At 41.3% G+C, this 18,704-nt stretch overlaps 1 protein-coding gene across 2 annotated transcripts in view; it reads left to right on the forward strand.

The window, feature by feature from the left end:
- BLMH (bleomycin hydrolase) overlaps nucleotides 1-18,009 on the forward strand; it is a 43,273-nt gene extending 25,264 nt beyond the window's left edge. The window contains exons 11-13 of one of the 2 annotated variants that reach the window (XM_074319575.1): nucleotides 2,098-2,167; nucleotides 16,863-16,922; nucleotides 17,018-18,009. In XM_074319575.1, the coding sequence (XP_074175676.1) occupies nucleotides 2,098-2,167; nucleotides 16,863-16,885 (93 nt within the window). In that variant the 3' untranslated portion in view covers nucleotides 16,886-16,922; nucleotides 17,018-18,009. The remainder of the gene's footprint in view (nucleotides 1-2,097; nucleotides 2,168-16,862; nucleotides 16,923-17,017) is intronic. The other variant, XM_019739540.2, reaches the window with a different exon arrangement.
- Nucleotides 18,010-18,704: the final 695 nt, after the last annotated feature.

Raw genomic sequence — 18,704 nt, forward strand, 5'->3', positions numbered from 1 at the left:
CTACTTCAATTCTTTATCATCTTAAGCAAAAATGTTCTTTTTCCTAACCTGTCTTAAGTATTAGAAAGAAAGTCACAGAATAACTAACTACCTTGACCTTAGAAGGAACTTTTAATAAAATACGGTAAATAATAAAATACTAAAGTAAGTAAAATACTACTAAAATACTAAGTTGTTCATATTTATATGTTTGGACCTGCTATATTGTAAATTTCAGAGGGTTATAACTAAAGCTCCTTAAGTTAAAGTTAAACTTTTAAATTATTTAGAGAACTATTAAGAAACAAACCTAAAAACCTTGTAATTTCTAAGAGAGGTTTGGCTTTTATCATTTTCCATCTCGTATAGTTTTCCTATTTTTCAGAAGTAAAAAATCATACATACCATGTCATTTTTCTCAAGAACTGTCATTCACTGATTGGCATGGTTTATTAACATACCATTTCTTCCTCAGAAATGGAGCTCCCTTACATGCTAAAGTATAAAGCAGAATTTATATGATCATAACTGGAATTTATGCTAATAGTATAAAGCAGAATTTATATTATCATAACTGGAAAAATCATGAGATTTTTCTCCCTCCAATTTGAGTCTTTGACCACTAAAACTAGTTTGCACTGCCTTTGAATAATAATGCAGAGATAAATGCCAGAAGCTGTATTCTGGGATAGTCTTTCTTGTTGCTGATTTCTTAGAATCCCTATGAGGGAGATCTGGGTATCATTCTATATTTGTAGATGACACAGGGAATGTCTTGATCTGGGTCATGCAGGAATTCACTAGCAAAGGAAAGAAGAGAAAATATTTTCAGACTTATTGAAATAAATGACTTTAGGTGATAGAGATTCTAGCAGTGGTATTTAAAAGGAAAGGAAAGATGGAGTAGAAAACCAAAATAGACATTTAGTAGGTTACCCTTAGTATGGAAAGTTGAATGATGTAGTTTTGAAGGTACCTGGTGCTACGATTAAGGCATAGTACAGATAAGGGTGTTTGAAACTTGTGAGTTTGGTTGTCCCCTCTTTCTGAGACTGAAAATTACGGAGATCCAAGAAAACTGCCAAGAGTAGAGTCAAATCCCATGTAGATGAGACTCGTGCAGTTATATGCAAGTGGGGGTTGACTGACGAAATCATTAGGAGATAATACAGGAACCAGCTCTCTTCTCATGCTACAAAGATTTAAGTTGTTTTGACATCGGCGAGTTCCCCGGGTAAACATGAAAGAGAAAGTCTTTGCCCAAATGGAGCTTTCCTCCCCTCCCTTTCTGTGTCACTGTAGTAAAGACTGCAAGTGAAGGTTTTCATGGTGCGTGTCATTGTTCCTTTAAGAAGATGAAAATTGAGCTTATTTTATTAATGAAGATAGAAGAGGGAGAGCAGTAGTACTGCCTGGGTTTTGTTTTACGAAAATAGTCTTATTTCTGCTTTGCCATTCAATCTCTATTGTATTAAATTCAATATTAGTGTAACCGAATCAGTAAAAGAACACATTTGGAGAGTATCATTACTTGGTTCTCTTATGGAGGAAATTAGGCAGTATGATGAGAATGTGTTTGTTTTCTTTTTAAAACTCTGACCAGATCTTAGAATCATTTCTAAAATAAATACAGGGGGATGCTTTTGCAAAGAATGCTGATCAATTAAAAGCAAGAGTCCCTGGCTTTCAGGTGGTGTTCACTGCTTTAGTAATTTAATGTTTTGTTTTTCTTAGCCAAGTAGGACTTTAATATGCTTATTTTCTGTACAGAATAGAACGTAAAGGAGAAAATAGTATGTATTGCTTTGTTAGGTTCATTGCATTTTTACCCCAAGAGATTTGAACTCCACTTCTGTTAGAGTATCAGAAGTAAAAATCATACATAGCCATGTCATTTTCTCAGGAACTTTCATTCATTGATTGGCATGGCTTGTTAAGATTATATTCTACCCCTTAATCTTTAGTTCTAGTAGAAAATATATGGCTCTGATCGTGTATTTCATGGCTATATAGAGAAGGCTGTTTCTTCTGAGTGGCTGAATTAGAGCTAAAATTACCTGACACCTCACAAGGAGGGACCTAGTTTCAAACTACACACTGTTATCCACTCTTTTGCAGGATGATCGGGATAGTGTGTTCCTGAAATGGAGAGTGGAGAATTCATGGGGTGAAGACCACGGCCACAAAGGTGAGCTTCAACTGGTAAAACCAATGCAGTGTGACTGGCGTCGGCTCTTTCTGCTTCCTAAGAGAGAGGGGTGGAATGCTGCCCTAGTGTGCAGCTTTTTTCAGTAATTGGTCCCATTGGATAGACTGTTCTAGAGAAAAATCTGAAGCTCTGGCTTGTCTCCAGGATCCCTCTGACCATCATGGCATGCTGAACCCTCCAAGTTGACTCTGAGACCAGTATGTGCTAATATTCGTTCCAAACCATGCTGACCCTATTAGACCTCTTTGTACTAGAAAAAGTTGGCAGTGAGAAGGTTGAGTGCCCTTTGCCAGGACACTTGCTGTTCGAGTCCATATAGCATTTGGTGCATTTTCATCAACTGCACTAGCTCCTTGGAAAGTCAGAGCCTTCTGAGTGGGAGAATGGGTGGCAAGAAACTTTAGGCATTTATTGGAGACTCTAGAAGTTGTAAAGTCTAAAAAGGAAAAGAACACTTTGTTTTATTCTGAAAAATCAAAACCCAGGCAGAAGTCATAAGTAAATTATAATAATTAGAGTAAAAAAACCCCACAGGTAACATATGAGTTGTAGAAAAATGAAAAATACAGATAAGCAAAGAAGAAAATGAAAATCTCTAATAATCGTACCACCCAGAGATCATCATTGATTCACAGTTCAGGGTATTTTCTTGCAAATTTTTGAGACCATATTTTTAAAGACTTTTTCATAGTAAATCAATGCCTTTTAAGGAGCTTTTATGCTTTAATATTTAGGGTTTCAAACCAAAAGTGGTGACTACTGTAGAATAATAGTGCATGTGTGCATGTATTTGCATGTGTGCTATGTGTTGGTGGCATTTTGTAGCAGCTCTTTTGCAGAGTTCATATCCTTCCTTTTAGCCAGTGGATTCTGGCTAGGAGAAACACATCAACCAAGCTTACTAGACTGGATAGAAGACTTGGAGGAAAAGTAGGGAAGCCAGTGAGATACCCAGACACTTGGAATCAAACTTCAGCATACATCTCACCCAAGCAGGAATCAGCCAAAATTTTCTTTAAAAAAAAAAAAAGAAAGAAAGAGAAGGGAAAAGAGAAGAAATAGAGATCTCAGCAACTCTTTCTTTGCTTCTTGCGTCCTTCTATGTTTAGAATAGTGATTTTTCCAACTATTCCTCAGAGCCCCAGGATTTCCAAGGGTAAAAGGTGGAGGAGGGGTGGGGGTGGAGGTTTGGAAGTAAGCAGATGGGGCTTCAGTCGTTTCTGTTTGAAAACTTCTGTCGTAGAAGAGCCTGTTAACCTGAGTTTTGAACTTGACCGGGCTTGAGTGGGCTGCGTTTGAGCCGCACAGGTGGGTATGTGATGGCCAAAACCTGAAGGCCATTTAATCTGTCCTTCCAAGTCTTGTCATCTCCCTACGAAATGATCTTTGGTGAGTTTTGGCTAAGTAACTGTGGGATCTGCTGTGAAACTCAGCAGCTCAGTGTTTCTATATAAACAAACAGTGCTGTTAGTGCATTTCTGTTCATCTTAAGGTAGTTGCATGTCCCCCTTCTGTGGTTTCTGTTATAGTTCTGTGATTATATACATGGTGCTTGTTAAATTACTATTATGAATTAAAAGTGCAACATATTTTTAATTGGTTATTTCTTACAAGTTGAATTTCGTTTTAAGACAAATACACGTTGGGGTCAGGTAGAGAGGGGTTATAAACCTTAACAAAGCTAACAGAGAGATTAAAAATAAACAGTTCACAGTTATATCTGTAAATTGGGGATCATTAAGAAATGAGTGCAAGGGAATAGCTTTTCTTGAATTGGAAGGATTTGATCATTTGTAACATTTAAAACATAAGGTACAGCTTCAGATGAACCTCTGTAGCTTCTGTTTCATTTTTGGTCTCGTTTTCCTCTAGTTGGGTTTGTTATCATAAAAGTTAGTGTCCAGGAAAAGGACTGAAATTATGGTTTGTTTAGATGAGCCTGGAAGTGTTGGCTTGCTTCTGTGACTTTTTTTATCTTTATCAGTCATTGAGTTTATAGATGGTAGTGATACCCATTAAGAGAGGATAAACGCTCATAAAGTGAGGCAAATACTCTGTGTTTTGAGTGGTGTGAGTTATTGTCTTTTACTTTGAGCCTAAATACCTACTCTCAGAGAAGGTTCTGGGCCACTTTGCTATTTTTCTGTTTTTATTCAGCTGTACCTCTTTACTCCTACTCAGCAAAAGTTTTGGTTTTGCTGACTTACTCTATTACTGCAGTCTTCCCCTCTGTATCCGCGGGGGATTGGTTCCAGGAGCCCATGGACACCAGACTCCACGGAGGTGCAAGCCCTTATATAAAATGGTGTAGTATTTGCACACGACCTACGCCCATCCTCCTGTAATCACTTCTAGATTACTTATTTAAATTGTGTTAGTTAACACAATTTAAATGCTTTGTAAATAGTTGTTATACTGTATTGTTTAGGGACTAACGACAAGAAAGAAGTCTGTACACGTTCAGTACAGACACACCCATTGTAGGCCTAACTGCGTAGTACACATCAGCTACAACATAACTTTTTTTTCCCCAAATATTTTCCCTCTGCGGTTGGTTGAATCCATAGATGTGGAAACCGCAGATACACGGGATTGACTGAGTGTTGAGAGAGCTGGGGTCTTGATCTCAGTGGTCTGCCTGTAATCCTTCCTTGTGAAATCCACAGCTGTCCAGTTAAGATTCAAGTAACTTTTTTGTTCTCAACAACTGAAATACCTGAGGTTATGCAGAGCAAAGCATTTCAGTAGAGAGCCAAAAGATAAGAAATTGAACTGAGTGGGGGTAGGGAATAGTTCATTCAGAGCCAAAATAAATTATTCTCATGTATTTCTTGGTAATGAAGACTTAACAGGAAGGAAGGAAAGAAAACATGATCTAATTTAATTGGCACACTTGGCCTGACCTTAGGAGACTGTGTAGTATGTTATTATGCTGGTGGTGTGTGTTTACCCAGCAGGGCCCTCCTGTCTGTCATCCTGTGGGTATTGGCTAGCACGTCTGAGGCAGAACCTCTGTTTGTGCTCTCACGAGACGGGACCACCTTAAACAGCATTGCTGGGATTTTGTTTCTGTAGATAACGTTGTTAACAGTTTGTTACTATTCTCTTTGGGATTTCTACCTGTTAAGATTGATGGTTTCTGAAAAAGCAGTGTTGGTAGTATAAGCTCGAGGTAAAGAGCAGAGTTACCTGGGCAGGCTGCCCTTGCCCTCTGCCCTGTCCTGGCTTTTGTCTTCCCCATTGGTCACGTTCATAACCCTTCCTGTCCAGAGATTACTAAAGAAAATCAAATAACCTGATTGTTTTGCCACATGGACACAGGTTCCCTCTGATCTCAAGAGACATAAAAGGAGAAATTAATTCTTGTCTTACTGGGCCTGTTGCATTTCTTCATGTTGGTGAATTCTAGTTTCTTAGTCAGCCGACAGAAAATTGGATGTGTATCTAACATGTACAACCAACATGGCTTTCTTTTCTCCGCTGCTTAAAATACTTGACTATGCGTGTGTATGGATCATGTCAGAAACGGATTTCACAATTGGATGAAGGAATAGATCATCGGATTTGTTACATTGTCTCTCATTTTGAAAAATTGATAGGTTTGTTAGAGTAAATAGTTTGTAAAATTTCATCTGAGAAGAGCATAATCTTTAAGCCAAAGTGACCCCAGTTTGACGCTAGAACCTGTTTTCTTAACCACTAAAATGTGCTTCCTCTCAACTTCTCTGTTCTAGTAGCATCTAGTCCACTCGTGGAAATAAGATACTTCATGATCTTTGGTGATCAGAAACTAGTGGCCGAGAGGACATAAAACTATAAAGGATCTGAAGACATCATGTAAATGTCTGATGTCAGGAGAAAGGGCTTTTAAAGTACCAATTTGCCTGGGAATGTGAGTGAGGAGGGAGAGGGATTGGGCATCTGGTGAGAGTTGTGTCAAAAGTTAGCAGTTGGGCAAAAACTATATGTAATTACCATGCTTCCCCAAAAAGAAGATGTAGCCAGACAATCAGCTCTAATGCGTCTTTTGGAGCAAAAATTAATTTAATACCCGGTCTTATTTTACTATAATATATGACCGGATCTTATATAACATAATATAAGACCGGGTCTTATATAATACAATAATAACATAATATAATATAATACCAGGTCTTATCTTAATTTTTTTTTTTTTTTTTTTTTTTTTACAGGACTTTATTGGGGAACAGTGTGACTTTTTTCCAAGTCAAGTTGTCCTTTCAATCTTAGTTGTGGAGGGTGCTGTTCAGCTTCAAGTTGTTGTCCTTTCAGTCTTAATTGTGGAGGGCGCAGCTCAGCTCCAGGTCCAGTTGCCGTTGCTAGTTGCAGGGGGCGCAGCCCACCATCCCTTGCGGGAGTCGAACCGGCAACCTTGTGGTTGAGAGCCCTTACTCCAACCAACTGAGCCATCTGGGAGGCAGCTCAGCTCAAGGTGCCGTGTTCAATCTTAGTTGCAGGGGGCAGAGCCCACCATCCCTTGCGAGATTGGAGGAATTGAACTGGCAACCTTGTGGTTGAGAGCCCACTGGCCCATGTGGGAATCGAACCGGCAGCCTTCGGAGTTAGGAGCACGGAGCTCTAACTGCTTGAGCCACCGGCCGGTGCCTTATCTTAATTTTTGCTCCAAAAGATGCGTTAGAGCTGATTGTCCGGCTAGGTCTTATTTTCGGGGAAACACGGTACCCCAAATTTCCCAGAATTATTTTGCACATGCTGCTCTATAATATGGTTTTTAATTTTCTTCTTAATTTTTTATCCTGGACAATTTCAAGCATATGTAAAGTGAACAGAATAGTATGAAGGAACCCCCACCCCCCGGCCCTAAAGTCTGGTACAGCAGAGCTCTGAACCTAGAATTATCATTGCATCATTCTTAATATTTAGTCTAGTTTCTTTGTTTATTTGTTTTTAACTTTTATTTATTTTAAGTGTGTTTTTCCAAGACCCATCAGGTCCAAGTCAAGTAGTTGTTTCAATCTAGTTGTGGAGGGTGCAGCTCACAGTGGCCCATGTGGGGATCGAATCGGCAACCTTGTTGTTAAGAGCACAGTGCGCTAACCAACTGAGTTAACCGGCCGCCCCTAATCTAGTTTCTTAATATGCTAAATAACAACTTTTAAGTGAGGGTAGGGGGACTGTTATTCTCTAATTCTTCAGTAGTCACTGAAGGAAAAATCTTTTATCTTTTTAAAAATGTTTTTCTGGTTTTCATTTTGAACCAAGATTAGCATTTCATTTTTCAAATTGCTTCTGTGCTTTTCAGATACATGAACATTAGAAGTTGTTCTGAAACCACATTCTTCATCTTTCTTACAAATAAGCCTCTCAGTTCCTGACTTCATTTCAGTAAAATTTCCAGATTTCCTCCTAAAAGGGAGTCTCTGGATGATCTGTTAAAGAGACTTTGGCATATTAGAGATTAATCTGGAAAGAAACTTACATGGCTGATTCAGATCATATCTGGACTTCTCCTGCTTCCTGAAAACCAGCAGTATGGCCTTTACTTGCCTCACCAGCCAAATTACCCCATGTGATTCTGGAGACAGTATGTCCACAGCTAGACATGAAACCTGTCATGTCCTTCATATAAAAATGTTACACTGTGGAACCAGGAGAGACAGTTACTAATTTCTTGATTGTAGATCCTGGACAGTAATTTAACTCCTTATGATTTCACATTTTTCCATCAGTAACACGGATAACTACTGTTTCCTTATGAGGTCCTACAGTATGTCTCCATATATCCATCAAATGAAATAATGTATGAAAGCAATTTTCAAATGGTATACTGTTATGTAACTCTAAAGAGTTTAATGAAAATTCCATATTTCTGTCAGAGGTCCTCAGGACATATAGGTCATAGCATCTTGCTTCATAAGAATTCAAGGTTTGCTAATGTATTTGTATTTATTTTTCCTCATGGCATCAGGATAGGAACATGGGTGATTATGCCCAAGTTTATGTGGGGGAAAAACTGAAGCTTATTGAGAGGTTCTGACTTACTCAGTTGCACAGTGTCAGAGGTAGAATTGGGATTCAAATATCTTAATTTCACACAGGCAGCTTCCTTAAAAACATATGTTACCTATAAAAGATAACTGATGATTTGCAGATGAGTTTGCGATTGTTTTGGATTTTGGCACAAATAATTCAAGTTATAGACAATGTTGAGCTGAACTTGCCAAAACAAGAGAAAATTACATGCGCTAAAAGTAGAGGCTTCTGATTTCCTGGAAAGGGGCAAGATATAAATTTGTTATGTCACTCAGGGTTTTCCTGTCTGCAGGCTTGGGAGAAGTGCTGCTGCCATAAATGTGGGTATCTGAGTTCTTGCAGAGGGACTGCTCATCCTCATTTTTATTAACTCAAGAGCATGCATGACCGGGCTAAAAATAGTACATTGGAGTGGAACAGAGGAAGTATGTGCTCTCAGATTGACCGCTGCTTTCTTATCAAAGTGTGTGACTAGGAGAGAGGGCTACCGTTTGCAAGGGGAACAAACTAAGGGACAGAGGCTCCTCCTAACCTGCAACCAGGCATCCGTTTCAGGGAGAAATCCCCTCACATTTAATGTAAATTTATATGTGTATATTTGCTTTCTCCTGTTGAGAGGATCTGTTATGTTCACCAGATTGTGTCCAAGGTATGTTTACATTGGTTTGAGAAGGATAGAGGCTAAAGCACAGAAGTTGCCTGGTCCGCATCCTGGCACCCACCTTCTGCTTGTCTAAGCCTTAGGTTCCTGCACTGCAAATGGGGAAAATAATTGTACCTACCTTAGTTGATGTGAGAATTGTGCCAGGCATATAGGAAGCGCTCAAAAATATTATGAATAGCTATCATTGTGACCGTTGTTAGTGTTACCTGTAGATCAGTGAGGGCAGGAAAGCGAGCACATGTGGCTCCTTAACCTTTCCCTCCTAGGAGAGGGCTGTCTCACGTGCCCATGGTGCTAGCTGTAGGTCTCTGCTGCTTCAGGACCCCAGTGCAGCCAGTGTGCTACGTCACCCATTTCCTGGATGGGTGACTCACATGGGCTTCGTTTCAGGAGAGCAAGCAGTGGAGGTGAATAAACCTAGTGCTGAGGGGAAACCATTAGCAATAGCATCACCTCATGTTTATTGATGGGATGCAGGGAACCGTGCACAGACCATGGTGAAATGACTGTCTCTCACCCTCAGAGGAATTTATACTTATTCACCTGGGACACAGGAAGGGAGCTTGAAGAGGGCTGTGATGTGACAGAGTGACATTCATGGCGTGCTCCTCAGACTGTAAGATATGGGATAAATAGACTGAGAAAAGCAAGAGAAGAGATGATTTCCCCAAGAAGGCAGGTGACAAAGAGGAAGAACCAGGAAGGGCTCCCTCAGTGGGGACACAACAGGAAGACATTGAAGCTGGAGTTATTGGAGCGGGTGAGGAGTTAGAGAGAAGCCGAGTGGCGAGGTGATGTCAGGGAGAACCTGCTGGTGCGTCGTACTGCGGCAGAGCGGTCCGAAAAATGAGTCAAGGGAAAGGCTGTGGGGTTGGCCCTGAAGGCAATTTCTGGAAACTTTACAAGCGGTGAGGGTGGAAGCCCAATCAGTGGTCCTGTTATGCCACATCAGCAACATTTTATTATTTAATTCCTTCAAATTCTAGGTACAGGTTGTGTCGGGGGGAGCGGTGAAACTGAAGCTGGGATAACTGAGGCTGTAAATCTTGCTCCATAAGGTGTTAGTAATTTGTTATAAGAACAAATCACGTAAAACACAGGAATAGGGACAAAGTAATATAGGAGATAAACTGCAAGGGAGATGGTGAGTGATTGGAAATGTGAAGGCTCCTTAGTGATTCTTCATGGGTGAGTGGAGTTTTAGGAATGATGGCTAAGGTTGTGGGTTGTTTTGGAAAGGACGTGGGAGGCCAGCCAGGGAAACGGTAGCTGAGAAGGGTAGCTCTTAGCACGTGGAGCATTCTTTGGGCAGGCAGGTCTGAGGAGTGAGGCCAAGAAGTAATATGGCCTGCCATCCATGCAGCTTTTGAGGAATGATCAAAAAGCAGACTTTGCCTGAAACAAATATGTGTAGTGACAGTTTGGGGATCAGAGAGAAGTCATTGAGTTTCTGCAGGAAAGCAGACCTGTGGATGACACCTGAAAATCTGTGTTTTCCTCTCCTACCCTACAGCAAGATCCTGGCAGAATTGTGTGTGCTCTCAGACTTGCCTGGATCGTGCTCACTGGGCCCGGGGAGGGGGGCATCAGGCTGGTGGGTGTGTTGCCTTCTCTCCTCAGAGGCAAACAGGCTTCTGGACGCTTTAGCAGAGGGCACTTCCTCATAACTTTGTTGTGGTTTGATGGTTTAAAAAAATACAACCCACAAACCAAAACAACCCCCTTTCACTACCATACTTTCCACTCGGCTTTTTCCTGGTGTATTTACCAGGGAAATCGTATCTTCTTTAGCTTTTGTTTCTGAAAGAGGCTGCAGTTAATATCCAGCTATAAGGGTATCCCTTCTCTTACCAGCAAAAGGTTTAGGGGCAAGAATGCATCCTCACCACATAGCTGGACTTCTGTGTTTACTCTGGATGAAAAAGAAGCCTCTTCTCAGCTGCCTGTCCGTCCAAATGTCTGTCTCATAAGTGGTGGTTTTGGTTCCCTTCCTCTGGTTGTGGTTTGGTTTGGTTTTGTTTTTAACTTCCAACCAATGCTGCTCTCCATTCTTCTGAATACGTGCACTTAGAACACATTGCTTTGATTTAAAGATACAAAATACCTCATAAATGGACTCCGCAAAAACTAGGCATGTGACTGTTGACGTAGGATGTGTGAGCGATGGAATCGATTCCACTCAGGTGCCTCACTAAGCTAGATTGCATGCTATTATCTGTTGCTGAATCCGTAACTACGTGCCACATCTCTTGCTGCTGAGTGCTCTACTGGAGAAAGCTGAGCCCCTGGAAAAGACTGGATCTGAAGTGAAGAGCTGGGATTGAGTGTAGGCTTTACTTACTGGCCACATGACTTTAGACAACTCGTACCAACCCTGCCTACCTTGTAGTTGTAAGGATTAGAATAAAAAAAGGATAATGGATGGGAAATTGCATTGTGAAGTGTAAGCTCCCTACAGACTGAAATGTGTGTGAGTGTGTGTGTGTTTGGTTTTGCTTCTAGAGTGTAATTCATTTAATAAATAATAAAATTACATTGTTCCAAAATCAAAATACAAAGTATATAAAGAGGAATGTTGTTTCCATCTTTGTCACTGGCCATTCTATCCCCCTCGTACCGTTTATGTTTGTTTCTCTTATCTTTCCAGTGTTTTTTAGTGCACCAAAGGTAGCATACCTTATACCCTGCTTTGCATCTTGCTCTCACTTCATTTAATGGCATGACTTGGAGGCATTTCCGTATCAGTACTTTTCCACGTCAGTACAGCTTCATTATCTTCCATTGTCGGGATGGACCATAATTTATTTAACCAGTTCTCTTACTGACAGAATGTGGGTTGTTTCCAGTCTTTTGCTATTATAAATAACATTGCAGTGAATTAATACATGTACAATGCTTAGAATAGTGCCTGACACATAGTAAGAACTAAATAAGTATTAGTTATTATTATGCATTAATAAATACAGAATGCATAATTCATATTGTGTGCATGCAAGGTCTTTGTGTCTGTAGGATAAAGTCCCGGAAATGGCATTGCTTAGTGAAAAGGGTAAATGCATTTGAAATTTTTCTAGATATTGCCAAATTCCATTCCATAGGGATAGCATCATTTTGCACATTTGCAACATAGTCTATACAAATGTAAGGCGTTAGGGCCTGCTTTGTACAGTGGGTACCTAACAGAAGTGGTTGACAGACTGTCACTACGTAATTATCCATTAAAATTGTATATGTTCATAATTAGGGACTAGATTGTGTCAAGTCCTCAGTGAGTGATGAGTTTTTCATTGAGACTGTTTCTAATGTTTTCTTAACATTACCCTACTTTTTTTCTCTTATTTATTTTTCGTTATAATTGCAGAAAGATGTTTGCATGTATTTACCAAATTTAGAAGCCATAAAGGAAGAGATTGGTAAATTTGGCTTCATAAAAATAAAAAATTTTCGTAGACTAGGAAACATCGTAAACTAAATTAGAAGACAAATTACATAATAGGAAAACTGTTTGCAACCATTATTATTATCATCTTATAGTTCACTATTTCTGATTACTATGACAGAGAGCAAAACCACCCGTTGAAAATAAGCAGAGGTCCCAAATGGGCACTTTACAAAAGAAACCTGTAAATAGCAAGCAAACACACACACAGTTCAAATTAGACCCAAAGAGAAACTTTGTAATTATATAGACCAAGTATTGATGAGGATATAAGGAAATTAAATAGATAATTAAGGATGTGACAACGATTTTTGTTACAAAAATGTTTATAGCAGTGTTGTTTCGAAGCACAAAATAACAATTTAGATTGCACCAACATGGGATACATTTCAGTTTGCTCATACAGATACAGCCCTTGAAAATTATGATATAGATGGAAGTATTTTTATTTTTTGTTTGGAAAGAGCAATATTGGAACACGGCATGTGTGATACTTTGTAATAAAAGAGCATGTATGATCTCATTTTTATTAAATGTGTAGTCTACATGTAGAAGCTATCAAAGGATATATGTAAAATTGGCAGAGGGTTTATCCCTCCTTGTAGGCAGTTTTTAAATTTATATTTGTCTTCTTCTTCTCATCTACCTCTTCCTCCTTCTCCTCATCTTTCTCCTCCCATGTTTCCAAACTTTTTTATAATGAACATGAATTACTTAGGTAATCTTTCAGGAGTCAAAAAGCAATATAATGCTTCAGAAATTTAGGGGGGAAATCACCTACCCTATGATATAAAATTCTCATTTTGTTGTTTTTCTCGTTTCCCCCCTCGTCCCCACCGCTGTGTATCTGGATTTGTAACATAGTTGTAATAATATAGGATATACCATTTTTTTAACACTTACATCACTTTTAAACATTTTCCCATGTTGCTAAGTAGTCTTTGCAATTCCATTTTAAATGACTAATATTCATTTTAAACATTTTCCCATGTTGCCACATAGTCTTTGCAATTCCATTTTAAATGACTAATATTCTATGGTGTGGTTTCTTAGTACTTACTGGAAGTTTGAAATGTGAGACAAGTGTCAGGGAGGTTTTTGCTTTCCTTTCTGGAAGCCTTTCTTCCAACTAGAGTTATCACCGTGGAGTGGAAGATTGGCAGTGACTTAATGAGGCCTCAGTCATCCGCCTTCCTTAGTCCGTGCGGCCAGAGAGATCCCTCCTAGCAGAACCATAACTTGATTTTGTCACTCCTTTTGTTTTTAAATAGCAAAAATAAAATAACCACAAATAGTTTGTTAGTGAAATGAAGTGAAATACTTTATAGAACGAAGTCAACAAAAAATATAAACTATATCTAATTCATAAATGATAATGCATTTGTCACCTTAATTTAGTCTGAGAGGTTTAATTACCTCTTAGATCTCTGGTAGGATTTCAGAAAACAGTTTTCTCAGGTAAAGGTCTTGTTTTCCGTAAATTAACCCTTTTTAAACTATTCTGTCTCTGAGCGAATGAATTTGGTCTAACCAGTCTAGAGGTGTGTCCTCAGACGCAGTTCTTCCCTTTACAAACTGCCACTATTTTTTCTCTGAAACACAGAAACATTGCCAGTTTCTCTGAGGGACTGTTTACTTCTTTTCTTTCTTTCTCATTGCATGTAAACAAGACATTAAAGTTTAAACAAAATTGAATTTCACCTTAGTTCCTACAGCTGACTTTTCTTTGTCTACTTACCTATTTGTTTCCCTAAGTGTAAACCTTGGGATCCCTGCAGCAGATTTACCTCTTCTTTTCCCTTTTCCTGGGGAAGTGCCTTTTTCTAATGGCCAGAGGGCTTAAGGGCTAGAAGCTACGACTTTCCTCATCAAAGTGGTCGCTTTAAAGCCGCCTGAGTAGGTACTTTGCTCACTGGGGTTTCAGACGGACTGATCTTAATCTTCTCAGCCAAACTCCAAGACACGTAGTGTCCACAGTTACGGCAGCCACAAGTTCATTATCTACTTAGAGTGCAATTACTTGGCAGCCACCTCGACTGTGACGTTTTTGTGGGCCTCCAAAGAACTCATATCCTGAAGAGAGAGGCTAATCAAGGCAGGTCCTCTTGGCAGGGACACTGAAAGGGTGGATTGCAGTTGATAGGAGTTTTAATTTGCGAGGGCTGAATCTGACCTGCTTGTGGAACAAGATGTGTAGATGTACTTAGTGTCCATTTTCTCTGTGCGTTCTTTGAAGACTCATCTGATGGTGTGATGATAGGATTGTCATGAGGACACAGAACTTTATTACATGAATCTGCCTCTGCCCTTCTTCACCTGCCTCGCTGTCCAGAGCGAATCTTCGGATTTATTCTGCCAGCGTTGTGGGTGAGGGGAAGGATGACTAATGTCTCAACTGGCGTAGGATTTAGTAGTCTGGTCTCCTACCTACGGAAAGTTCCTTTTGGGCAAGGCAGATGCTGAGTTTCCCAGAAAGCAATTACTTGGGATGCACCAAGAAATGGTACTGGTTGGCCCTTCAGCTGACCAAGTTTTGGTTGCTAAACTCAGTGGCAGTAGGGTAGGTAGGTGATGGTGAATAAGGGCCAGGTCCTGACTGACTGGCACAAGCAAAGCCAAGGACTCGGGAGTGTATATACAGTCAAGACCAAAACCAGAAACAGCGCAGGCTGGAGTATGTCTGCGCTCTCCTTCTCTGTCTCCTGGTGAGGAAAGGAGCACTGGGTCAGGAGGCTGGCCAGCATCAGGGAGCAAGGAGGAGTTCCCTTACCTGACTTGGTCAGAGCCTGTGAGCATTTTCCAGAGCATTTGCTTGTGAGGGAAAACGTGCTGTGCCACGTCAGGACAAGCTGGCTTTGATTTCTGTCAGAGGTGGAGAGCAGCATTGGGCATAGATGACCTCACCAAAGCAGCCGTGTGTCTTCAAGTTAAGTAATGTCCTCTGTCACACCATTTAGCTCACAGAATTAGACTTACCATCATGTTGCCGTTGAATTATTTAAAACAGTCTTGCTTTTAGAGCAGCAGTTCTCAGAGTATGGTCTGGGGACCCCTGAGGGTCCCTGAGACCCTCTTCGGGGTCTGCAAGGTCTTCCCTTCTCCAGCAGCGTATCTGTGTGAGGTCAGATTTTCTTCATCTACTTAAGCCAGAAAACAGATTGAACATAGAAGGCAGATAAAAGAATTCAGCTGTCTGCTGGGACACCAGACATTGAATTGTAAAACAGTGCCACTTTTCTAACTAACATTTATTTTGTTCTAGAAGATATAACTTTTTCCCCCCAAAGAATCTGTTATTTATATTCATGTTTTTTAATTCTTATTTTGAAATGAATTAACATTTTTAACTTGGCTGTTTTAATTTCTATTGTGGTAAATATTAGTAGTTATAATGCACATAAACACGTTTTTGGGTTCTCAATAATTGTGAGAATGTGCAGTCTTGGGCCTGGGGCCAAGAAGTTTGAGAACTGCTCTACTAGAGGACCATCCTTGAGAAATACCAGCATCTTCTTTCTCTTGGTACTGCATAGTGAGAAATGATACAGCACAGACCTAGATTTGCACAAACACTTTCAGAGAAAATTGGCTCCAGTGTCTGGTGTATAGTAGGTGCCAGATATGGTGAGATGGTGGTGATGGTGGTGACTGTTAGTTCCCATGAACCCTCGGGTGTGTGGGTGCATGCAGGGCCCCTGTGAGGTACACGTTTTTGTGCTCTCTGCTCACTCCCTGGCCTATTCTTGTTGTAAATTACACACACTTTAGTCTCTTGCTGTAATTTTGCTCTTTATATTAACAATGGCTCAGGTGAAGCATTTCCCCCGGTTACATTTGTTGGACGTATGTTCCCGAAGAGGAGTTTGTTGTCCTAGTGGGACCTGAGACAGGCAGTCTTCTATGATGGATACCTAGTGACATGGCACTTTTTCTGAGCTGAGCTCTCAACCTGGGGTGTTCGTACAGCTATGTCTCTCTACAGCCCTACGCACTGGAGAGATTCATCCCCCCTCGGGACTTACTGAGGAAGAGAGGCTGAGCAGCTGCCTCAGTCGTCCAGCTCTGCTTGCTCCTCATCACAGATGTATGTCCTCCTGGGAAAGCGAGGGCTGTGTTATCATTTGACTCACGTAGTGCTGTCTGCAAATAAGTGCCTACCTGGTAATGACAACGTGGCCCCATCAGGATTCCCCTAGCAGTGTAGCTGATTGTGGTAGGAATTTATGGCAGAGAGGAAGGAAGGAGAACAGCCAGCGATGCAGAGACGGTGGGTAGGGTAAGAATGGAACCGGTATGCTCGCCCTTCTGACCCTAGGGATTCGTCACCTCGGTGTGACTGGATGAACAAGAAGCATTGCCACCTCCCTTCTAGGGCCACCCATTCACCTGCAGTGAGGCAGCCTGCACAGTGTGGCCAGCGCAGGATCCAGGCACAGCCTGAGGCCCAAGGCCCCACTCTGAATCTCAGTGGTGTGACTGGGCACGCCACTGAGTCACTCAGCCCCCGTTTTCTAATTGTTAAAACTACAGCCATGCCTGTCCTGTCTGCTTCACAGAATTGCCAGCAAGACTTAGATGAAGTGAGATTAGAGATGGGAAAGCGGAACCACATGCAGGTACTAGTTTGATAACAGGCTTCTTTGTAGTGCTTGTGGGCTTTCTGCTCTGTGCCCCTCGCCCCCGGACTTACGGCTTCTGTCCTGTCCTGCAGGCTACCTGTGCATGACAGACGAGTGGTTCTCCGAATATGTGTACGAAGTGGTGGTGGACAAGAAGCATGTCCCTGAAGAGGTACTGGCGGTGTTAGAGCAGGAGCCCATCATCCTGCCGGCCTGGGACCCCATGGGGGCGCTGGCTAAGTGACGCCCCCCCCGGTCCTGCCTCCTCCCGTGGAACCTAACGTAGCTGCAAAGGACAGATCCAGGTACTGAAGCCAAAGTGACACAGGGGAATGTGTCTTCCCACAGGACACAGTCAGACCCCTGGATTTCTCCTCCAGGAACCTCTTTGGGGACGTGTGCTTTATGTTGAAACAAAATATTCTTAAAGAAAATCAAAGGGAAAGATCGGGTCACACTCTCCTCTCCTCATCTCCAACAGCCCAGGATCTCTTAGCATTTTAGTCTGATGTAATTGTTTGTCTTCACTCTGTCATGAAGGTTTGGTTCCGTGTCTTTTCATTAGACGGGGGAGGATGAGCAATTGAGGAGTATGGAGAGAAAACGGACCTAATACTCCTTGTGTCTAGAGTAGAGTTAGGGGAGGGTCACCCTAAGATTTGAGCGCTCAGAGCTGCATGCTGCCCCGACAGTACCACTGTCCTTCCTACATGGCAGTCGCTGAATTCGATTTTTCCAAGGTAATTGTTTGTGCCTCCCGTAGCCCAGGAATGGGGGGTTGGTCAAGTCGGGCATGATTCTTCCAGTTTTTCTGAACTGTAGGGAGCACAGCTCAACTTGAGTCAGGTTTCAGTAGAGACTTAGAGAACGTTGGGTGAGAGAACAACCAAAACCTTATCATGATCTGAATTACAGTTATTAGGTCACGATGTGAATTATAATTATTAGGGGGAGCTCGAGCCAAATGGTTTCCCTTCTGCCTCTGGAATTGGGAGTTGGGTGGGCAGGAAAAAGTGGTTCCCATTCTTTCTGACAACCAGATGGTGCTGAAAAGCTTTTGAATAAAATACTTTGTTAAATGAGAGTAAGTTGGCTTTATTTCATCTAAAAAGTATTCCTTTGTTTAGCTACAAAGAAAAGCAACCAGGTGGCTCACGTTCTACAGAGTGAAAAACAGCAAGATGATTCAGGGCTTTCCTGCTTCAGCTTCTCTCTGGGATGTACACGTATGACCCTTCCCAGCCTGCGCTGATCCTCACTGGCTTCTGTGGAGGCTTCCAGGCACCATCGTAACGAGGTGTGGTGCCCCTGCCACTTAACCGTTCTTGTACCCAGATCCAGGGTCCCTCCCTACAGGGGTGGCAAGTGACGCTCCACTGGAGCCAGCCTTAGCATGGGCAGGAGGGCATGGCTGGCTCTGAGGCGGGGCCTCCCGTTTGCTGAAAGCAGGTAAGTGTAGCACTCTGATAATCAACATTTCTGTCAGTGCCTGAGCCCTCTACCTTTCTGGATCTCCAAGAATCTTCTCAGTCCTAGGCAGGGGATATTGTCTGTCACAGCACTTTCCAAGATAACATTAGATAAAGGCTCAAGCTTTAATCAAAATGTTGACAATGATCTAATTTTGTTCCAAGCAAGATAAATAAATCCATTTTTAGATACTTCATGGTGGAGCCCTAGAACTGAACTTAGAGGCACCCAGGAAAAATAAAAGACAGATTATCGCCAAAAAACAAATAAATGAAATTAGATTGACAGCTAACTTCTCATTAGCAACTA

The sequence above is a fragment of the Rhinolophus sinicus genome, linkage group LG15, assembly GCF_036562045.2.
Source record: "Rhinolophus sinicus isolate RSC01 linkage group LG15, ASM3656204v1, whole genome shotgun sequence".
NCBI classification, from domain to species: Eukaryota; Metazoa; Chordata; class Mammalia; order Chiroptera; family Rhinolophidae; genus Rhinolophus; species Rhinolophus sinicus.